This window comes from Rhinichthys klamathensis, unplaced genomic scaffold (genome assembly GCF_029890125.1).
Source record: "Rhinichthys klamathensis goyatoka isolate OS25496 unplaced genomic scaffold, OSU_Roscu_1.1 h1tg000051l_1, whole genome shotgun sequence".
Classification (NCBI taxonomy): domain Eukaryota; kingdom Metazoa; phylum Chordata; class Actinopteri; order Cypriniformes; family Leuciscidae; genus Rhinichthys; species Rhinichthys klamathensis.
Window position 1 is genome coordinate 1021524 of NW_026606597.1, and position 22948 is coordinate 1044471.

Consider the following 22948-nt stretch of genomic DNA (forward strand, 5'->3'; position numbering starts at 1 on the left):
ATGTTTTCAACTAAAAGAAAACCTTAAGATATATAGTAAGCTTGTTGTGTATAGGCTATTGCCTAACGTATAAGCTTGTAAGAAATAATGACAAAAACCTTAAACTTAAAAAAAATAACGTAGGCTATCTCTCGTTAAACGACATTTAAATTTAAACCCAGAAGTCTGTCCCAACCACCGCCGCATTTAGTTTAATCTTAACTTTTTACTTTAGCTACTTTACTAGCTTCCTCCTCTTTCAGTCTGCTCCCTGCTCTGGCTCGTTCTTCATCTTCCTTGTGTTTTCTGGTGGACGGACGCGTACGCTCAGTTTGTTTCCATGATCATTTCTCGCGCTTGTTTCACTGCAAACTGCGCGCAGCCAATGGGCGTATGAAACGTCATCACGTAGCATTAGGGCACAGTGTTTATGGGAAATGTAGGAAGTACTGCCAGGGGGATAAATGACTGAGAACAGAACCTTATGCATCACCGGCCAAACTGGCTAGTAAGTTTTTATTAACACCCGCCAAAATGAATTTTAACCCGCATTTGGCGGGTGTTAATTTAGAACCCTGCACAAGACATAGCCTACATGTAACAATATCAAGCCTTTTAATCTTTATCCTTTTTGTGTCTATAGGACATTAGCCCCCTCTCTCCTTAAATGTGAATTTTGAGGAATTTGATGGAGCATATAAATTGCAAATAAAAAAATAAAAATTTACTTATGAAATAAAATAAAATAAACATTAGTCAACCGATCAGTACTTTTAATACTCATAGGTAGGGCTGCACGATTTGAGGAAAATGTCATATTGCGATTAATGAAGTCAATATTGCGATTGCGATATGCGATTGCGATATAATACAATTTTTTTTTCATGAGTCAACTTGCTTGGTTCTAAAGTAAAATGCACACACAGATTAGTGATCATTCTGTGTATTAATGTGTATTTCTCAACTCAAACTAGCAACAACAACTAAATGATTGATAACACCTATAATGATAAATAAACCATTGATGTCTGGATAAAAATGACGACACCCCCCACATTTTAAACGTTAATTATAGCCATCCAACATTACAGGGATTCCATCAATACAATTGAAAGCTATCAACTTTTAAAATATTGATTAGGCTTAAAAAAAAACAGCTTTTAAATTAAGTGAACTTCAAACAATCCTCACATAAACCCATAATAAATGCCATATTTACTTGTGCCCTTCCTGTCTTAACAGGTAGGATTGAGGATTTATATACAGATTTATATACAGAAATTGAATAAAGTTATCAAACAGTCTGCGCTGCATGAATTATAAATTATATATAGACTAATCCTTATTAAAGTTACAAAACTTCTTTAGTCAAGAGCAGTGAGTAATTTTCTGTTCCCTTTGTTCTTTGATTAACTTTACTGACGGAACGCTTTATTCGCTGCTGGCCCTTTAAGAGCAGCCGTTGCCGAGACGCGTATCTCACACGCGCCTCATTCTCTCACAAGCACAACTCTTTTCGTCCATCATAAGACTGTTCTTATGTTATGAAGATAATCGACAAAACGAGATTTTTGTAGTAGACTGGGTTTCTCATGTTGGGGTTCTCATGTGAGGAAATGCGGTGATGTGATTGGTTCTTAGGTCACGTGACTTAGTGTAATCAGGAAGCTCCGAAGTGAGCTGTGTCTGTGTGTGTATATGCGGCTGTTCTCTGGCAGTTCCCGGTAAAAGCGATTGTGCTATTTCAACCACCGGTTTCAGTGCCTTATTCGAACCCTCAAGATATTACATTGGCGACGAGGATGGCGCTAATAGGACGAGTGGAAGAGTTCAAGGAGTCGCGGGAGGATTTCGCATCCTACTTGGAGAGATTTGAACTATGGCTAGTGGCGAACGAAATAAAAGCAGAAAAACAGGTCAGTGTATTTTTAGCGTGCATTGGACCAGAAACTTATGGGCTGCTGAAGAACTTGGTAATACCAAAGAAGCCCGCAGAAATGACTTATGAAGAGTTGACTGACACATTGAAATCACATTATCAGCCGAAGCCTTTGGTCATAGCGGAGAGATTCCGTTTTCAAAAACGTGATCAAAAAGAAGGAGAGTCAGTGACGGATTACATAGTGGCAATAAGACAATTGTCGAAGGATTGTGAATATGGAACTCACTTAGATGACGCATTGAGAGATCGTCTTGTGAGTGGACTGTCCGCTGAATCGATTCAAAGAAAATTACTGGCGGAAAGAGAGCTGACGTTTGCCCGAGCATGTGAGATAGCGTTGACAATGGAGATGGCGTCGAAGAATTCTCTTGAAATCTTGGGAAAAGTACAGGCTGCAGCTGTAAATCAAGTTTCTAAATCATATATTGGAAGCAAAGGACATCGCCAGTTTAGACATGGAAAGGAGAATCCAAAACTGAAAAATTATCAGGAAGGGGACAGCGAACAGAGATGCTACCGTTGTGGGGGAGGGGGACATTCACCTCAGGAATGCCGATTCAAAAATGAGAAATGTCATGCGTGCTCCAAGACAGGGCACATTTCCAGAGTATGTCGGAATAGGAGACAGACTGCCAAGGTCCAGTACGTGGAAACGGAGGATCACAATGTAGACAGTGAAGATGACCCGTTAGGAGTCTTTACTATTTACATGGCATCCAGTGGGGATGGAGGCATTAAAGTTAATGTGAAAGTGTGTGATGAGGACATTAGTATGCAGTTGGATACGGGTGCGGCAGTGTCCCTTGCATCTGAAGTGTTGCACCAAAATAAGTTTCCGCATTTACCCATTGAAAAGTCCAACATCAGGTTAAAAGCGTACTCAGGAGAAATAATTCCCCTTCTTGGCTATGTTCAGGCACCAGTGCAGTACGGGGACCAGAAAGCTACACTACCTCTCATCACAGTGAAAGGAAACAGGCCGGCTCTGTTTGGCCGAAATTGGTTGGAGAAGCTGAAGCTGGACTGGAGGAATATTTTCACAGTTGAAAAAGGAACTAAACACGGCGACCCGGAATTACAAGCAGTGCTGCAGCGCCACTCTGTGGTGTTTTCAGAGAAGGTCAGTGCCATAGAAGAGTTTAGAGCAACAATAAGAATGCAGCCGAATGCGCAGCCAGTCTTTTGCAAAGCCCGGCCGGTGCCGTATTCATTGAAAGAGGCTGTTGAAAAAGAACTGAATAGGTTAGAGAAAGAGGGAATAGTTTCCAAAGTGGATCGTAGCAAATGGGGGGCCCCGATCGTAGTTGTACCGAAGGCCGATAAATCCATCCGCATCTGTGGGGATTACAAGGTCACAATAAATAACCAGCTGGAAGTCGAGACTTACCCCCTGCCCAACACTGAGGATTTATTTGCAACTCTAGCAGGAGGGAAGTGGTTTTCAAAGTTAGATCTTTCTCATGCTTATCAGCAGTTGAGATTGGACAAAGACTCCGAAGAGTATTTAACCATTAATACTCACAGAGGACTGTACCGCTACCATCGTCTCAGCTATGGGGTTGCCAGCGCACCGTCAATTTTTCAATCATTGATGGATCAGGTTCTACAAGGGCAAGAAGGGGTGACTTGTTTCCTGGATGACATCTTGATCACAGCCGACACAAAAGTCCTACACTTAAAAAGGCTGGATGCAGTGTTGAGCTCTCTTGCACGCTATGGTTTGAGAGCAAAGTTGGCCAAGTGCAGATTTCTACAGTCAAGTGTAGAGTATTTGGGGCATCGGATAGATCAGGAAGGCCTGCACCCTACTCAGCACAAAGTGGAGGCTATTGTAAATGCACCAAAGCCCACAAATGTTTCTGAGTTGCGTGCGTATTTGGGGCTGTTGAACTATTATGGCCGTTTTCTGAGAAACTTGTCTAGTGTGCTACAGCCATTGCACACTCTGCTAAAAAAAGAGGAAAAATGGAGCTGGACACCTGCATGTGAGGAAGCCTTCAAGACAGGTAAAGAGATGTTACTGAGCAGCACGGTTCTGGTACATTATGACACAGAGAAGCCGTTGAGATTGGCATGAGACGCATCCCTGTACGGGGTGGGGGCTGTCATTTCTCATGTGATGGACAATGGTGACGAGAGACCAGTTTAGGTTTGGAGCTTTACCATGAATGGATGGCCTAATTACCTGAATGATGAACGCCTGAAACCGTACTTTGTCAGGAGGCATGAGATGTCAGCCGATCAAGGTTGTGTTGTGTGGGGTCTCAGAGTCATTGTTCCTCAAATGCACCGGCCGAAGATTCTCAAAGACCTTCATCATGAACACCCGGGCATATGTAAGATGAAGGCGCTAGCTCGCAGCTATGTATGGTGGCCAGGGTTGGATGGCGAGATTGAGAACATGGTCCAACACTGTGCTGTGTGTCAAGCTGTGCAGAAGGCCTGTCAGAGTGTGGCAGAGGATCCATCTGGACTTCGCGGAGAAGGATAGACAGTACTACCTAGTGATAGTGGATAGTCATTCGAAATGGCTGGAGGTTTTCCACATGACCTCCACAACGTTGAGCCGAACCATAGAGGTGTTGCGCAACCTATTTGCAGCATATGGTCTTCCGGAAGAGGTGGTGTCGGATAACGGACCCCAGTTTGCCTCCGCAGAATTCAAGCAGTTCCTTGACAAAAATGGAGTAAAACAAACTCTGGTACCACCATATCATCCAGCATCGAATGGAGCGGCTGAGAGGTCGGTGCAAATACTGAAGCGGGCTCTTGTGAAGCAGGTTCTAGACGCAAGTGGACAGCCCAGCATCTCGCTGCAGCACAGGCTGTCAAACTTTCTGCTCATGTACAGGGCTACGCCGCACTCAGTCACCGGTCGCTCTCCAGCTGAGCTGTTTTTAAAGAGAGAGCTGCGCACCCGGTTCAGTCTTTTGAGACCAGATCTATCGCGCACTATAGAGCATCAGCAGGCAAAGCAAAAGCTGTATCATGACAAAGAGAGACTGAAATTGAGAGAGTTTCAGGAAAACGACGAAGTCCGCGTGAAAAATTTCAGGGGGGGAGATGAGAAATGGACTGCCGCGACTGTCATAAAGCGATTAGGTCCTGTGACATACCGTGTATGGGAAGGAAACAGACAGCGGTCAGTTCATGTGGACCACATGCTGGGGAGAAGAGGAGAACTCAAGGAACTGGAGTCATGCACACCTTTTGAGGGCCGGGATTTTATATCAGATGCTTCACCAGAGCCTGATCCAGTATCGGCCAGTGGAGTGAAACTGCCTGATTCTGACTCCTCAGAGAAGGGTGTCGGCCTGGGTCCAGCATTGTCAGGCAATGTTACGTCTCCTCCAGGCAGCCATAACAGCACCCCTGCTGTTCCTCCCGGAGTGCAGCCAAGAAGAAATCCAGAGAGAATCAGGAATGCTCCCAAGAGACTGGACTTGTAAGAGGTTAATTGGAGGCAGGGGTTTTAAAAAAAAAAAAAAAAAATGTTGAAGGACTGTTCCTGGTTCAATAAGATCTAGTGAGTTAAAGTGTTTATTTTTTGTGGGTAAACAGGTTTAAATCTTAAAGGGGAGGAATGTAGTAGACTGGGTTTCTCATGTTGGGGTTCTCATGTGAGGAAATGCGGTGATGTGATTGGTTCTTAGGTCACGTGACTTAGTGTAATCAGGAAGCTCCGAAGTGAGCTGTGTCTGTGTGTGTATATGCGGCTGTTCTCTGGCAGTTCCCAGTAAAAGCGATTGTGCTATTTCAACCACCGGTTTCAGTGCCTTATTCGAACGCTCAAGATATTACAATTTTGGCATAATTGTGTGTGTTATTGTTTGTTCAACCAAAGAGAACTGTATTCTGGCACCCGGTCTGTGCATGCGCATTATACTGGCGCGCGTTTTTCTGTGAGTCACATTCAGGACATTCACAGGCAGCGCGCTCTCTTTTGACTTATTGTCGTGCAAAATGGTTTTAAGGCATTTGCACGAAAAGCAGGATCATGTAAAACTAGTCAAAGGATGACAAAAAAGAAGAGATGCTGCGTTAATAGCCCTAATTTGTTTATTTCATATAAAATCGCGGCATTTTGCGTTATATAATCGCAGGTTTGACATCGCGATTACGATTGCGATACGATTAATCGTGCAGCACTACTCATAGGCTACTTATATTTTTGCTGGAGTAATATTTCATCCATGTATATTGTATTTTATCTCAAACACATGATCTGTGTATTTAGCATGCATGCACTTACACAGATGAGTGTGAGATTTGTATGCATGTCTGGTCTTGCAGAACCTCTCATTCTCATTTAATCTGTATCTCACTATTTCTATCTCTTTTTGCACAGTCTTTCTGTAAGCAGTTGAGTAATCAGAAATAAACCCCTCAGCACGTCAACATTCTTCACGTCAGATAAATCCAACTCCTCTGTTCCCCACATTTAATCCCCATCATCCTGCTTCACTCTTTTCTCCTCCAGTCCCATCCAGTTTCTATAAATATGACTGGCAAACTCTAAACTGTTTATACTGTAAGTACTACAAATAAGATAATTATTAACTGGAAGACAGGCAGATGTTAATGATCAAAACTCTAAAAAATATTTAGCTGTAGTTATGTTTGAAAAAGCAGCAATCAATTCTGAGCATCCTGTCCTAGATGGCGCTCATTCGCTTCTCAAACGCGACCACCCTTAAAACAGCACAAGATGTTTGACAGATGTATTAGACAGACAGTCAGGCAGTGTCATATCCTCACAGAGCTTTCATTGTCCCCAGCCTAGTGATGGGGAATTTGAGGACATTTTAGAGCCAGAGCAGGGCAGAAATTAACAATCACGCGTGTCCGACATAAAAACGCCTTTCAAATTGCTCAATTAATAATTTCAAAAGGAGAAGAGTGGCCACAAAAGTAGCTGACCACAGAACACTTGTAACATTGCTCAGCAGACATTATGCAAATATACTTCATCAGGCATTGTGGTCGTGTTGGTTCCCTCTCTTTCTTCAGCTCTCCTCTATGACACAAAAGAATGAGGCCATTGAAGAAACCTCTGTTGGCTGAATGACAAAGAGATTTTGTGCGCATTTATGTGTCTCAGTCAACAATTATATCATTCTTAAGACCATTACTAAATTTTATTACCCAAGATTCAGTTTCTAAGGGAACAAAACACTGATTGAAATATGTTTGGAGAACTTTTTGAAGTCTATTAGCTTTGGATAAATAGCTATTATTGTCACATTTATAACAAAAAGATGATTTTTTGTTTTTTAACTTGGTCATGGGACTGACAACAAGTTTGGTCCCTGTCAGTTATATGGCTCTGTTGTCTGGGAGATAAAGCAACCCTTCATCGCCTCTCTTCAAAGCATGACTGCTAAGGCTTTAGAAGTTGTAAACAGGACACTTGGAGTGGGTGTCTGTTAGATGTTCGGTATAAGGCACTCATAAGTAAAGGCATAAATACAACATATTTTTGTTTTAATTAAAGCATCAGGGTCTTTTAAATCTTATAAATGAACTTATTTCTATCCATTGCACTTATATTCACGTGAATTTTTATGTTGCGTAATTCTGCGCAAATTGTTATTTTCTGTCTGATGATAACCTTGGACATTTCCTTGGATGTTTCCAGAAGACTTAGAAGTAGAAGGTTAGTACTTCATCTTAATGGCATTTTTCATCTTAATGGCATGATTGTAAATATTATTGTGTACCACATACTGTAGAAATGTTCTTCAGTTAATGAGAGCCAAGGGCCAATTGTAAGTCTATTATTTGCAACTTAAAAAATGTGTTTCCTTGCTCAGAGTAATAGGAATAGCAATAAATTATATTATTAATGCATACATACAAAGTGTTGATAAAAAAGAAGAACTCTGGAACACTTCATTTCAATTGGCCAACCACAGCATTAGTGTTCAAATATTTCTGATATCAGGACCATTTTCTATGACAACACTACAAGTAAATTAACAAAATAATTAAAAATTAAATGTTATTTATTTAATAAAACAACACAAATCAAGTGTGCTTTTATTTGTCTTTAGTAATATTTAGTAACATTTATTAGTTTATTTATTGAATAGTCATTTCACATGAAATAAATAAAATATAAAATAAATATTAATAAATAAATAAAAAATAAATAAACAATAATGTAATGTAATAATTCTCTAGCTTAGGTAAAGTTTGTGTAAAGCCATTCGTTAGTCTGGTTGTTTGAGGAGAAAGAGATGAAATGTAGTTGCAATAATCACTTTAGAATCCATACGACTTTAGCTGAACTTTGGTAGACCAGTCAGCAAAAGGCGTGTTTCATTCCCACCCAGATATAAAAATTTAATATTCAAGCTATGTATGCATTTTCTACTCCTGAACGTAAAAACAGGAAATCAAGCCAAATTCTTTTTTCTTTGCTTTTAATATTAAATAATAAAAAACAATGAATTAACAAAACATACTGTACACTGATGAAATAATCTGTTTGAGTTATTTAGCAATATTGTCTGACGGAACAATATTCCTTATTTAACAAAGAGGAATCAAGCTGTTTTGAGAAACAGTCTCAAAAGTGTTAAGATGATCTTAAGAGCATAATTTGCATTGTTATCAGGAAAGCCAGCAATGTTGCAAATTATCACTTTTGAATTCGCTCAAAGAAGAGTGTCAGCTTACATCTTTAATTTTATTTTAAATGCAGTTTCTAACACTCACTTTTTGTGTTTGTTTTCTTGCTCTGATATTTGTGTTCCTAAATACTTAATTACACTTTAGAAAATTATTAGCTTTTAACATTTGTGACCCTGGACCACAAAACCAGTCACATGGGTCATTTTTTGAAAATTGAGATTTATACATCATCTGCAAGCTGAATAAATAAGTTTTACATTGATAAATGGTTTGTTACAATATTTGGCCGAGATACAACTATTTGAAAATCTGGAATCTGAGGGTGCCAAAAAAATCGAAACATTGAGAAAATCGCCTTTAAAGTTGTCTCTTTATGTTCGCGATTGTGCTGCATTCACTCACAAAAATAAATGTTTTATAAATTAACGGTAGGAAATTTACAAAATATCTTCATGGAACATGATCTTTACTAAATATACTAATGATTTTTGACATAAAAGAAAAATCGATAATTTTGACCCATACAATCTATTGTTGGCCATTGCCACAAACATACCTGTGCTACTTGTGACTGGTTTTGTGATCCAGGGTCACATTTTATAAAGATAAGAACTGGATTTAAATATACCTTTTTCTTTTAACTATGATATATGCCAGTAACATAATAACTACTTCATAGCATAAATCTCCCCCAAAAAAGCCAAAGGCTTTATGAGTTTGAAAACAGCCTATCTGTTCATGGTAATATGTTCAAAAACTCGGTTACATATTGTAACCCTCGTTCCCTGAGGGAGGGAACGGAGACGTAAGTCGTGAGACTAACCTCTCCCACAGCCAATAACCTTCTCTCCTCCTTCACTCCACTAACCGAGGAAGAAGTATCTAAACTTCTCCTCTCCAGTCATCCTACTACCTGCCCTCTAGACCCCATCCCCTCACACCTTCTACAAGCCATCTCTCCCACACTTCTACCAGCTCTCACACACATTATCAACTCATCCCTCCACACTGGCATTTTCCCTACAGCATTTAAGCAGGCTCGGGTAACCCCTCTGCTTAAAAAATCAACATTAAACACATCACTTCTAGAGAACTACAGACCTGTCTCTCTCCTACCATTCATTGCAAAAACACTTGAACGAGTTGCTTTTAACCAAGTATCATCCTTCCTGTCTCTGAACAACCAGCTGGATGTCAACCAATCTGGCTTCAAGAAAGGACATTCAACTGAGACTGCATTGCTGTCAGTCACGGAAGCCCTGCGGATCGCAAAAGCTGCTTCCAAATCATCAGTTCTCATTCTACTGGACCTGTCTGCTGCCTTCGACACTGTGAATCATCAGATCCTCTTGTCCGCCCTCTCATCACTGGGCATCACTGGAACCTCCCTCAACTGGTTTGAGTCCTATCTCACAGGTAGGTCTTTCAAGGTCACATGGAGAGGTGAGGTATCCAAAGCACATCAACTGACCACAGGAGTTCCTCAGGGTTCAGTTCTCGGACCGCTCCTCTTCTCCATTTACACCACATCACTGGGACCTATCATACAGGCACATGGTTTCTCTTACCATTGCTATGCTGATGACACCCAGCTCTACCTCTCATTTCAACCAGATGATCCCACAGTAGCTGTACGGATCTCAAGCTGTCTGGCGGACATCTCGGCATGGATGAAGGAACATCACCTGCAGCTCAACCTGGCAAAGACTGAGCTTCTCGTCCTCCCTGCCAATCCGTCTCTACAGCACGACCTCACTATCCAGGTAGATCCATCCTCAATCACCCCATCAAGGTCGGTCAGAAATCTTGGGGTAATCTTTGATGATCAGCTGACCTTCACAGACCACATTACAAAGACAGCTCGATCATGCAGGTTTGCTATGCACAACATCAGGAAGATCAGGCCTTTCCTAACTGAGCATGCAACACAACTTCTCGTCCAGGCCCTGGTCATTTCTAGGCTTGATTACTGCAATGCTCTTCTGGCTGGACTTCCATCATGTGCAACTAAACCTCTACAAATGATCCAGAATGCTGCAGCTCGTCTGGTCTTCAACGAGCCCAAAAGGGCCCACGTCACTCCTCTGCTCATCTCTCTGCACTGGCTACCACTCGCTGCTCGCATCAAGTTCAAGGCTTTGACGCTTGCTTACAGATTGACCACAGGTTCAGCTCCCTCCTACTTCCACTCACTACTACAAGTCTACATCCCTACCAGAAGCCTACGATCGGTCAATGAGCGACGGCTCGTGGTACCATCACAGCGGGGCACAAAATCACTCTCCAGAACATTCTCATTCACGGTTCCATGCTGGTGGAATGATCTCCCCACCCTCATCCGGAATGCAGAATCCCTGACAACATTCAAAAGACAACTGAAAACTCATCTCTTCCGGGAGCACTTAACTTAAAAAAAAAAAAAAAAAAAAAAAAAAAAAAAATCCTTTCCTCTAAATCCTCGCTTGCCTGGCTTATGCTACTCCGAGCTATGTCTGAACTTTGTATTTTGAGCACTTCTTGCGTTGCTTTTGCCTCTTCACGATGACTCGCTTGGTTTAGTCCTCAGTTGTAAGTCGCTTTGGATAAAAGCGTCTGCTAAATGACTAAATGTAAATGTAAATGTAAATGTGACCGACTGATAGGAATCTCGCTAGAGAGGCCAATATACTTTGAGTGAAACTAAAACAAGCCAATACACATTGGCGTGCAATCATTTGCATCAGCAGTGCAGCCTCGCAGCGCGGGTATATAACGAGCAGCTGGTGTGATTGCACTTCAGTTTTTTGCTGAGGAGCCAAGCCTGAAAAAGCTGGCCGCCCCGGCGGGAAGCAGCAGATGTGGTGACGGGACGTACGTCTCCGTTCCCTCCCTCAGGGAACGAGGGTTACCATACATAACCGAGATGTTCCCTTTTCGGTCGGTCACTCTCGACGTACGTCGTGACCGACTGATAGGAATCCCTACCAAAGCGCCACAGCTGCTGCACTCCATCCAGCGCCCTGAGCAAGCCTCTACACCTTTTTGCCTGGAAGGATGATAGGAGAGGGCTTACTCAGAGTTTTATCTGTCACTGTTGTTTCGTGGTAACCCATACAGTGAGATTATTGGATAACACTGGGAAAGCATGCCTGATCTGAGGGAGGGGAACGCTGCGGAATCCACTTCCTTCAAAGAGTTATGTGGGGAATACATATGGACTAGCCCGAAGGTTGTACTACATATGAGATAGTGGGTGACTTAGCCCAAGAGAAAGACATGGGCTTCCGTTAGGAGCAGCCGTGGAGAAATATACACATATGGGATCCAGCCTAGATCCAGTTCTCAAGGATTCAGAGGATAAGGGCCTGGCGCCGGACGCTCCGCCATGTCCGGGCCGAGGTTGTTTGGAGGACTCAACAGGTTTTTCACCCTGGAGCAATAAGGGTGCCCAGTAGGGTGCAGCAAGCCGACAGAGCGGGGCCTCTCAGTGTTTCTACCCGTCTAGGGTGAGAACACGGGAGGAGACCGGCTCTACACGTAGGCTATAGTATCTAGCGAACGTGTTAGGTGTCGCCCCGCCCGCAGCTCTACAGATATCTGTTAGCAAGGAGCCACGTGGCAGCGGCCAGGAGGATACAACGCCTCTCTTAGAGTGTGCATGCAACCTGAGCGGGCAGGGCACGACTTGTGCTTGGTAAGCCAAGGTGATGGCATCCACTATCCAGTGGGCCATCCTCTGCTTGGAGACAGCCTTTCCCTTCTGCTGGCCTCCGTAACAGACAAAGAGCTGGTCTGAGGTCCTGACGCTTTGAGTTCTGTGCACATACATACGCAGAGCACGAACGGGACAGAGCAAAGCCAGGGCTGGGTCTGCCTCCTCCAGGGGCAACGCTTACAGGTTCACTACCTGGTCCCTGAATGGAGTGGTAGGAACCTTGGGCACATAGCCAGGCCAGGGTCTCAGTACTACGTGGTTGTCACCCGGCCCGAACTCTAGGCACGATTCGTTGACCGAAAATGCCTGCAGGTCCCCTACCCTCTTGATAGAGGCCAGTGCAACCAGCAGCAAAGTCTTCATGGAAAGAAGCTTTAAGTCTGCTGACTGCAAAAGCTCAAAGGGAGCATCCTGAAGTGCTCGAAGCACCAGGGAAAGGTCCCAAGAGGGTATAGAGGGGGGTCGAGGAGGATTTAATCGTCTCGCCCCCCTGAGGAACCTGACGACCAGGTCATGCTTTCCAACTGTTTTGCCATCTATGTGGTCGTGATAAGTTGAAATAGCGGCAGCATGTATTTTGAGGGTGGAGGGAGACAGCCTTTGCTCCAACCCTTGCTGCAAGAAGGAAAGCACAGACCCTATCGAACATCTTCGGGGGTCCTCTCGGCGAGAAGAACACCACTCGACGAACAGGTTCCACTTCAAGGCGTACACGTCTCGTGGACGACGCCCGTGCTGAAGGGATGGTGTTAAGTACCTCTGGGGGTAAGTCACTTAGAACCTCTGCGTCCCGTCAAGGGACCAGACATGGAGTTTCCAGAGGTCTGGACGCGGGTGCCATGGGGTGCCCCGTCTCTGAGTCAGAAGATCCTTCCTCAGAGGAATGGGCCAGGAAGGGACTGTCACGAGGAGCATGAGTTCTGGGAACCAAATCCAGGTGGGCCAATAGGGAGCCACCAGAAGGACCTGCTCCTCATCCTCCCTGACTTTGCACAAGGTCTGTGCAAGTAGGCTCACTGGGGGAAACGCATATTTGCGGAGGCTCCGGGGCCAGCTGTGTGCCAGTGCGTCCGTGCCGAGTGTTCCCTCGGTCAGGGAGAAAAACAGCTGGCAGTGGGAGGTCTCTGAGGAGGCAAGCAGGTCTACTTGAGACTCCCTGAAGTCTCTCCAGTTCAGCTGAACAACTTGGGGGCGGAGTCGCCATTCTCCCGGGAGCACAGCTCGTGATAGCTCGTCGGCCACATGGTTGAGCACACCGGGTACATACATGGCTCGAAGCGACCTCAGATGCTTCTGACTCCAGAGGAGGAGATGGCGGGCGAGTAGCGACATGCGATGGGAGCGAAGACCACCTTGTCGGTTGATGTATGCACCGATCACAGTATTGTCTGTATGGACTAGCACGTCCCTGCCCTGTAGCGGCCTTTTCAAGCGGCTCAGAGTGAGACGTACTGCTAGCAACTCGAGGCAATTGATGTGCCAATGCAGTTGGGAGTCTGTCCACACCCCTGACACTGCATGCCCGTTGTACGTGGCACCCCAGCCGGTGGCAGAGGCATCTGTGAATACTACATCATGCCTGGAACACTTGTTCCAAGGGCCCTGCTGCCCGCAGGAACGAGGGATCTGACCACGGGCCGAAGGTCTGGTGGCACGCCAGTGTGATTGCCACCTGGTGAGTGCCGTGATGCCACGCCCGTCTCGGGACTCGGCCGTGAAGCCAGTGAAGCCATTTCTCATATGAAGCAGCCCAAGTGGGGTTACCGCTGCTGCCGCTGCCATATGCCCCAGGGGCCTCATTTATAAAACTTTGCGTAGGATTTGCGTCAGAAGTGGCGTACGGATGAAAGATAGGACGTGCGTACGTACAGAAATATTCGGATTTATAAAACCGTGCGCACGCACATCCTACGCATTTTTCCCTTAATAAATCACAATCAATTGTAAATGTAGCGCAGCTTTTGCGGCTTCATGTCACGCCCATAGTTGCCCATAAATAGTCCGTGAAACGCCCATAAGTTAATATTCATCGATTGCGAAATCATGGCAAACATAGAGAGGAAATCAAAAAAACGTAACTTCACTCAATGTGAAGTAGAAGTTATCGTTGGCGAGGTGGAAAAGAGGAGAAAAATGTTGTTTGGAGGGCACAGTGTGGGTATTAGGCTACTAATGCCAAAAAGGCACTTGAGTGGCAAAAGGTTGCAGACGCCGTATGCTGTAGCCTCACAACCTCGGACTGTGGCCGAAATAAAAAAGTAACGACAAGCTACAGATGTCGGTTATAATCTACTTGGAAATGGGAAATAGTTCAGCGCAAATGTAATTTCTTGCAGCTTTCTGAATGGTTGAGACATACGTCATACGTTATTTTATCAAAAATAAAACAAACTAAAGGCATATGCATGAATACCATGATTCCGTAGCTGATGAAGACATTTTTACTATGAAAACAACTTTCCCCAGTGGACAAATAATACATCTATCTATCTATCTATCTATCTATCTATCTATCTATCTATCTATCTATCTATCTATCTATCTATCTATCTATCTATCTATCCCTAATTATCTATCTATCTGACTGACTATCTAGCTATATCTAGCTATATCTGCTCCGCCAGACGGACACATTGGCGAGAATATCAGTTTTGTACATTATTTCGTTCTGTTTACCATCTTATTTATGAGGATGAATTGTATAACATGCCAATATTATTGCAGAACATATTTCACTTTTCTTTTTGCAAATATGTGTTAATTTGCATTTCTGTTGCAGATCGATCAAACGGGTGTTCGTGTTGGCTGTTAATTGTAAGACTTGCTTTGTGAAGTCTTCGTGTTATTTATGAGAGGCAGTATTGCCATTTATTTTACACAACGGTCTACAGTTTCACACACTTTCACGTGTTTCTTCCATCTGCCGACGGTGTCACCATTTCTCATTTCACCCGTTTTTGTGCGTACGCCTGGGTCAGAGCTTGCGTGAAGGACCGCACATTTTACCGTCAAGTTTGCTTTTTATAAATACCAATTATTGCGTAGAGAGCGGCGTACGCCTTCTTTTGTGCGTACACAACGTTTATAAATGAGGCCCCTGGAGCCTCTGAAAGAATTTCAGTGGGACTGCCATCCTGCCTTTGAACATGTTCAAGCAGTTCAGCACCGACTGAGCTCGCTGCTCTTTGAGGCACACCGTCTGTGCGACTGAATCCAACTCCATACCGAGAAAAGAGATCCTCTGCAAGGGGGCAAGTTTGCTCTTTTCCCAGTTGACCTGAAGGCCCAGCTGGCTGAGGTGCCTGAGCACGAGGTCCCTGTGTTTGCATAGCTGATCTCGAGAGTGTGCTAGTATGAGCCAGTTGTCGAGATAGTATAGAATGCGAACGCCCTGTTCTCTCATGGGAACAAGGGCCCATGAAACACGGGGAGACAGGGACAGCCCGAAAGGCAGGACCTTGTACTGATATGCTCGATCCTCGAACGCAAAGCGCAGAAACGGCCTGTGTCGAGGAAGAATCGAGACATGAAAGTACGCGTCCTTCAGCTCGATTGCTGCAAACCAATCTCGGGGGCCGGATGCATTCGAAAATGCGTCTCTGCGTGAGAATTTTGAACGGTAGCTTGTGGAGGCTCCGATTCAAAACTCGCAGATCAGTCGTAACCCACCACCTTTCTTGGGTACAATGAAGTAGGGACTGTAGTGCCCTGACCTCATATCGGCTGGAGGGACCTGCTCTATCGCGTCCTTCGCCAGTAGGACTGCGATCTCCGCGCACAAGACATGGGCATCGGCTGCTCTTACTGAAGTGGAGTGGATGGCCCGAAACTTGGGGGGACGCCGGGCGAACTGAATCGCATAGCCGAGCCTGATGGTCCGAATGAGCCAGCGAGATGGACTGGGGAGCGCTCTCTCTGGAAGGCGGCCCGTAGTGGAGTGTGCGTGTGCTGTGCAACACTTACCTGGTTCCACGGGGCAGGAGGTGCAGGAGCAGCAGGTTGAGCGGGCCTCAAGGCAGCTCGAGGTTCATGTCTCGAGGCGGCTTGGTTGCGTTCTCGAACCGCACACTGATGCCCGCTGGCGATAGAAGAGCCGGCATCAGTGTGCGGAGTGACTGATGAGAGTGGTGAGGATTCTCTCCCCCCACTGCTCTCCGGGCCCTCTTCGGACCCAGAGATTAAAGAAACTGCTCTTTTATTGAAAATTTGGGTACCGCTGGTTTTAAGGCCAGCGGCGGAACACAAATAAAACAGAACAAAGGATTTTCCACCCGGCCCTCTTCCGGGGGAGGGAGCGATATGGTCATCGTTTCCTGGAGAGCAGTCCTTTCCATCTCTGGGTCGCCTGTCCTAGGGCCGCTTGCCTCTGGCTTTGCCGCCCTTCTTGGCGGGGGCCGGGACGGGTGGGCAACTTGCTCCACGGCGCCGTTTAGGTTAGGCCTGTAGGTACTACGACTTGCGACTTCCTGCGACTTGCTCCACGGCGCCGTTTAGGTTAGGCCTGTAGGTACTAGTCGGACCTATCCGGCAAGGCTTACAAGGCCTGTGGGGAAGCTGCCTGTGCCATGCACGCCATGGCGTTGCTGCAGGTTCCACAAGTTCTCCACGCAAAGTGGAGTTAGGGCACAGTTGCATAGCAACAGCCCGCTCCACTGGCGGTATATGCGTGTATCCCTTAGCTGCCCCGCCATCAAGGGTGGTGAGGGAGGAAGAGCAGCCGGGATGGTTTCTGGCAGTAAAAGGTGCCGTCCACGTCCCCATGAGCTCCTCATGCACCTCCGGGAAGAAAGGCACTGGGGTGGGTTGCTGAGAACCAGCGCGCCTCACCCCGAGATACCAATTGTCCAGCCTCGGGGGCTCGGGACACGGTGGAGGGTTCCACACGAGCCCGATCCTGTCGGCGGCTTGGGAAAGGGTCTCCGGGTCTCCGGGTCCGACTCGGGCACCGCTAGCACACCCGTCCGTGGAGAAGTCTGATCCTCCCTCCGATGCAGCGATCGACATCTGATCGTCGCGGGGAGCACCAAAGGTCTCCCGCGTCACTGCCTGAAGCAACCCTCTGGGGAAGATTGGATCAAGGCAGAGGCACGGGGACTCCGCCCCTTTACAGGAACGAGAGTCTTGACCACAGCTCCGCGATGGTCATCTTCCCACAATGGGTACATGACTCATCCACGAAAGCTGCCTCAGCGTGTATGAGGCCCAGACACACTATGCAGTGATCGTCACCATCCCGTGACCCCAGGTAACGACCGCACCCAGAAACACACAGATAGAAAGTCATCTTTAAAAAGACACGTTCTATCTGTGTAAGCTCTTTTAGGGACTGCCCTCACTGGTGCTGAAACACACAGGGAAACAGTCACTGCGAACACAGACAGGAATGTGCACCTGTCTGTGCGCTGTCTCTCTCTCTCTCGCTGGCAGGTCTTACCAGCTGTTATAACATCTTTTTTTGTTTTGCAAAAAAAAAAAAATTATAAAGCTGCCGATGTCAGGCTGTCAATGTCAGGGTGTTGAAGGCTTTTTCAAAATCCACAAAGACCACATATAATAAATGGGTCCCTTCCACTCATGGGACTGCTCAAGGATCTGCCTCAGGGTGAAGATGTGGTCGATGCATGACTTGCCCCTCCTAAAGCCTGCCTGTTCCTGGCGTAGAATGCCGTTCACAGCTGCTGTGATGCGCTGAAGGATGCTGTGACTGAAGATCTTACTGGTGAGGGGTAGTACGTGTATATAATTGGTTAGTGCTCCGCGGCAGCCCTCGTGTGAAGCCCTCATTGTGTGAAGACCGAAGAGTGTAAAGACCAGCGACTCTACCTGTGCGACTCCACCGAGCAAGGACACCGACAAGGCACTTGAGTATTAAATTCTTGTTGTTTATTTTATTTTATTGTTGTTCCCTTTCTCTTTTACACTACTTTTTCATCTGATCTTTCTGTTTGTGAGCTCTTTTACACTGTGTTTTCAAATCCCTACTATTACTAACAGACGTAAATCAAATGTCACATGTCGGAGGCAGTACAATCCTAACAACCTTCGTACCTTTCCAGTGTCTTCTAATACTTTATTATTTTTTCCTATTGGTCTCTGGAACTGCCAGTCCGTAAACAAAGCTGATTTCATTACATCTATTTCAACGCATTCTCATCCTTTGGCGTCATATAGGTGACGCCATATGACATTTCGTCGAAATCTTACGCACATGGCATCCTTTAGCATCAATATAACACGCAGTGTTATGGGTAGGTTTAGGTCTGGGGTAGGGTAAGGTTATGACACTTGGGATCTGCGTCTCATATTGACGCTAAACGATGCCATGTGCAACATGACATCATGACTTTGCGTAAACATACACGCCATTTATTCAAACATGTTATCTATACGCATTTTGAGCTATCCGCGTGTATGTCCACGCCGAAATCCTTTGCGTGTATGTCTACGCCATTAAATGTCCGAGTGATTCCGCGTGTATGTGTACGCCGTTAAATGTCCGAGCGAAACGAAGCAAAATCTATATCTACATCTGTGGAGCGATATTTCTTTTCCTAGGATGGTAGTAGAAAACTCATAAATGGTATTAACCCCAGTGACGGGTAGGTTTAGGGACGGGGTTGGGGTAGGTCATATATTTATATATACATAATACAGTAATGTAACGTTAAGTCAAAGGCGTTGATAAACACGCTGAAAAGCGATTATGCGTGTTGATAGCACGCCAAAAATGGAAATACGAATTGGCGTGTCATACATACGCCATTTCATGAGATCAGTCTGCCATGTGCGTCGGATTTAGACGAGCGTCACCTGTATGACGCCTTGGGTTCTGCGTCTCATATTGATGCTAAAGGATGCCATGTGCGTAAGATTTCGACGAAATGTTCAAAGCGTCACATGTATGACGCCAAAGGATGAGAACGGGCTGTCTATTTCTAGTCATTCTGGTCTCAGCCTATTGGCCCTGACTGAGACCTGGGCTGCGTTCGAAATCGCATACTTCCCTACTATATAGTATGGGAAAAAGAGTAGGCGAGCGAAAAGTATGTAGGAATCATAAAAGAGTAGGCGAGAATTACCTGGGTGACGTGCTAATTATCGCGAGATTCGGACGATAGTGCGTTCTAATATCCCTACTTTCCTACTATATAGTAGGCGAAAACAGTACGTGAAAGAAGAAGTACGTTCGAAACATCAGTATTCATAAAAGAGTAGGCGAGAAGTTCACGGATGGCTTACTGCTTCCGGCCCGATTTTTGAGTGCTCAACCGATGGATACTCTTCTATCCCAGGAGGCCACACGAGAGGATACGTCATTATCAAACATCAAGGAGATCAGCGACGCGGGGGTTTTCAAATGTGAGTAAACACGGTTCCTTGTGTTTAAATCGTATGTGTTAAACTACTATAGAGTAAACGTTTTAACTGTTGAAGGTGTAAACGAGTTAGACAGTATAGTATAGTTGTGATTTTGCTGTAAAAACACGTTTTATTATGAATAGCTAGCTAACAGCGGAGCTCCAGTAAGCACACGTAACGTTACGTCTCTAAAGTGGATTTACATAACCATATTAAACATCTTAAAGGGGTCATATAATGGTACATGCACTTTTTCAAGTTGATTGTACTGAAATGTGTGTTGGCAGTGCCTGTACACAACCATCATATAATGATAAAAATCCATCCAGTGTTTTTGTTTTAATCTCCTTATATGTTTTCCCCTGCCTCAAATCGAGCCGTTCGACCGTGTGACGTCACACGGTCGGACGCCCCTCCCGCGATTGTTGATTGACAGCCGGGTTTCAACACAGACCCGCCCTCGCTCGTGAGCCAGCTGTCAATCATAGTCTGCGCGGACCGGCGCGGTCATTGTTGATATGCTGGAGCACTGTCTATGAGCAGAATGGCGTCTAAGCGATTGTGGTGTTCTGTTCTTGGGTGCAATAACGAACACAGCAGTCATTTTAATGTTCCCAAATCCGAACCGCTGAAGACGCAGTGGCTGTGTTTGTTTTCGAAGGGAATATTCCCCACGAGCAACGTCAATGCTCTCATGTTTGCGCGAATCATTTCTCACCAGACTGCTTTATAAACGAGGGTCAGTATAAAGCTGGTTTTGCTAAGAAGCTACTGAATAAATTATCGGTACCAGCTATTCGTGTTCCTGCTGAACCTCTAGAACAACTGAAGTGAGTGTAACGTTTTATTAACCTTTATATTAATATTTATATCTTTGCAAATCGCTTGCACGCTTCACGATGAATGAGTCTAAGGTTTGCACTCAGGGTACATTACGGCATGTTTTCTATGTACGACGTTCTCAATATAATTCATAATCCCACGTTTATAATGAACAATGCGTTATGGTTATTGTGTTACAAACGTGTATGCACAGAACAGAGGGGCGGAGTGAGCACAGCTCATGATCATTTAAAGGCATATGCACTGAAACGGCTTGCTGAAAACAGAGCTGTTTTTGACCAGGTAAAATAACTGTTTTCTTACAATACTAATGAGAATTTTTAATTAAAGTATATTACAAACTTTTAATTTAGACCCTAAAGAATCATATTAGCTTGTACAAAAATGGCATTATATGACCCCTTTAAACACACTTATTTAAAATGTCTATTTACATCTGAAAGGAAAATATTGTATAAGTTTTGCAGATGAGCACATCACAACATGAAAAAGACGAGTGATGTATGTGTGCTATTATGTAGGATAATTCACTGTTGTCAACACTGTTTACATTAGACAAATGTGCTGTAAATAAGGTAAATAATCAAATCTATAAAGTAACTAAACATGTTATATATTTTATTTGTTCCTTATTACTGTTGATGACTGCTTTTGTATAATGTTTGAGCATTTTTGTAGGATCTGAAATGTCTGCAGACTGGTCTGAGCACTGAGGATGAGGAGCCCAGAGCTGAATCCTGGAAACGGTGCCATGGATGAGACGCTCCATCTTTCCATCTGCCCTTATGAGTCCCTCCATCACTCCACCGGCCCTTATTGCCTCAGATTGTGAAGCGCAGCACAGCAACAAGCTCCGACACGAAGGCACGGTCACCTCTGGTGAATTCATCAGAATAAAGCTGCAGAATGGGAACCGCTGTGTTGAGATGGCAATATGTGGGGTTCAGCGCCTGTAAATACATGCTTGTAGTTTGAATAAAGCTTTGTTCCATGTGTTGTTGACTTGTATATGCATTTGTTTATTCTGCCGTGCAAAGGCAAAAGACCGTAACTTCGTTTTTGGTCGAAAATGAGTTATTGATATTTTTGCCACATTCAAGACCTCCTTTATCATGTGGATAAGTATCTTGAGTCAATTCCGTTGTTTTTTCGAGAAAATAATGGTTTGTCTTAACCGTAACTTCCAAAAGCCCATGAGAAACCAAGGCAGAACACCGTAACTGTTGTTACGGCTCTTTGGCTTAGTTTTGGAACGCTCATATCGAGTTACGGCACTCTGCCTTTGTTTAGCCGCGCGTCAATATGAAGTTACGGTGCTGGCGTTCTATCAAATAATGCTACCTATCAGATTATACGGTGTTCTGCCTTTGTTTTAGGCTACTCTCCATTAAAATTAAAATTATGATGTAGCCTGTGTACTTTGTACAGCTACCATCCGTCCCTGTAACTTCTGATATCATCAGAGCTTTGTCCTGCACTAATGCGGTCAGAACATTTAGTATGCTCTTAACCCGCTCCATCGACAAACGTGCGATATCGATCGCGAAGGATATATTATGCAGAGTTGACAGAAAAATGTTACACATACCGAAGCAGGTCAATACAACAAAGAACTAAAGCCCCGCCTCACCCATTTCGGGTACCGGACCTAGTTGAAACAATCATGCATCTAGCTGGCAGAGTGCCAAAACTTCGCCGGCGCCTTCAGCTCCGCCTTGAACACGGTCGAGCCGACGCGGGACTAATATCACAGACACAGAGTGATAATAATGAAGCAACAAGGTTATATTGTCGCATACAGCAGAATGAAGCAAGAAGTGCTGGTGCATACAACATCAGAACAGCTGTTAAAAGCATGCATACAAAACACAGCGTCCGGAATAAATCCGCGGGACGAGCGAAGTGCACGCACAATATTAGGGCAGACAGCTGAAACCTATGGAGGGATTATTGGGTCAGATTGAAAACTAAAAGTCTAAAACTAAAAGTCTTAAACGAAAACCAAAAGTCTAAGTTTGAAACTAAAAGTCTAAGTCGAAAACTAAAAGTCTAAGTCGAAAATGAATTTGGTATTTAGGATTGGGCATTTTGGTATTTAGGATAGGGCATTTGGTATTTAGGATTGGGCATTTGGTCATTTAGCCATTTAGGATTGGGCATTTAGGGATTTAGGATTGGGCTTTTAATCATTTAGCCATTTAGGATTGGGCATTTGAGGATTGAGGATTGAGGAGTGTATGCAAATAAGGAGGCGTGGCCCAAATACTGGAGGCTGGGTTTGAAATGGCTTATGGACAGCAGAGGGAGCTCCAGTCAGTCCAGTGCTAAGGAGCACACTGTAATGAAACCAAACAGAGCGAGTGAGCAGGTCTGGAGCGAGGACTGTACTTTATAATGTGATAACTTCAACTTAATGACAGCGTTGTATAGGGGTACTGGAACGGTACATGTATTCCTATTGAACCGAAACGGTAGCCTACGGGCGTCACGGTTCG

General features: G+C 44.7%; 1 protein-coding gene across 1 annotated transcript; it reads left to right on the plus strand.

Moving 5' to 3' along the window:
• Positions 1–4305: 4305 nt before the first annotated feature.
• Positions 4306–5399, plus strand: LOC130082978 (uncharacterized protein K02A2.6-like). The gene has a single exon (XM_056247931.1). The coding sequence runs from the start codon at positions 4306–4308 to the stop codon at positions 5368–5370; it is 1065 nt and encodes a 354-aa protein (XP_056103906.1). The 3' UTR covers positions 5371–5399.
• The last annotated feature ends 17549 nt before the right edge of the window (positions 5400–22948 follow it).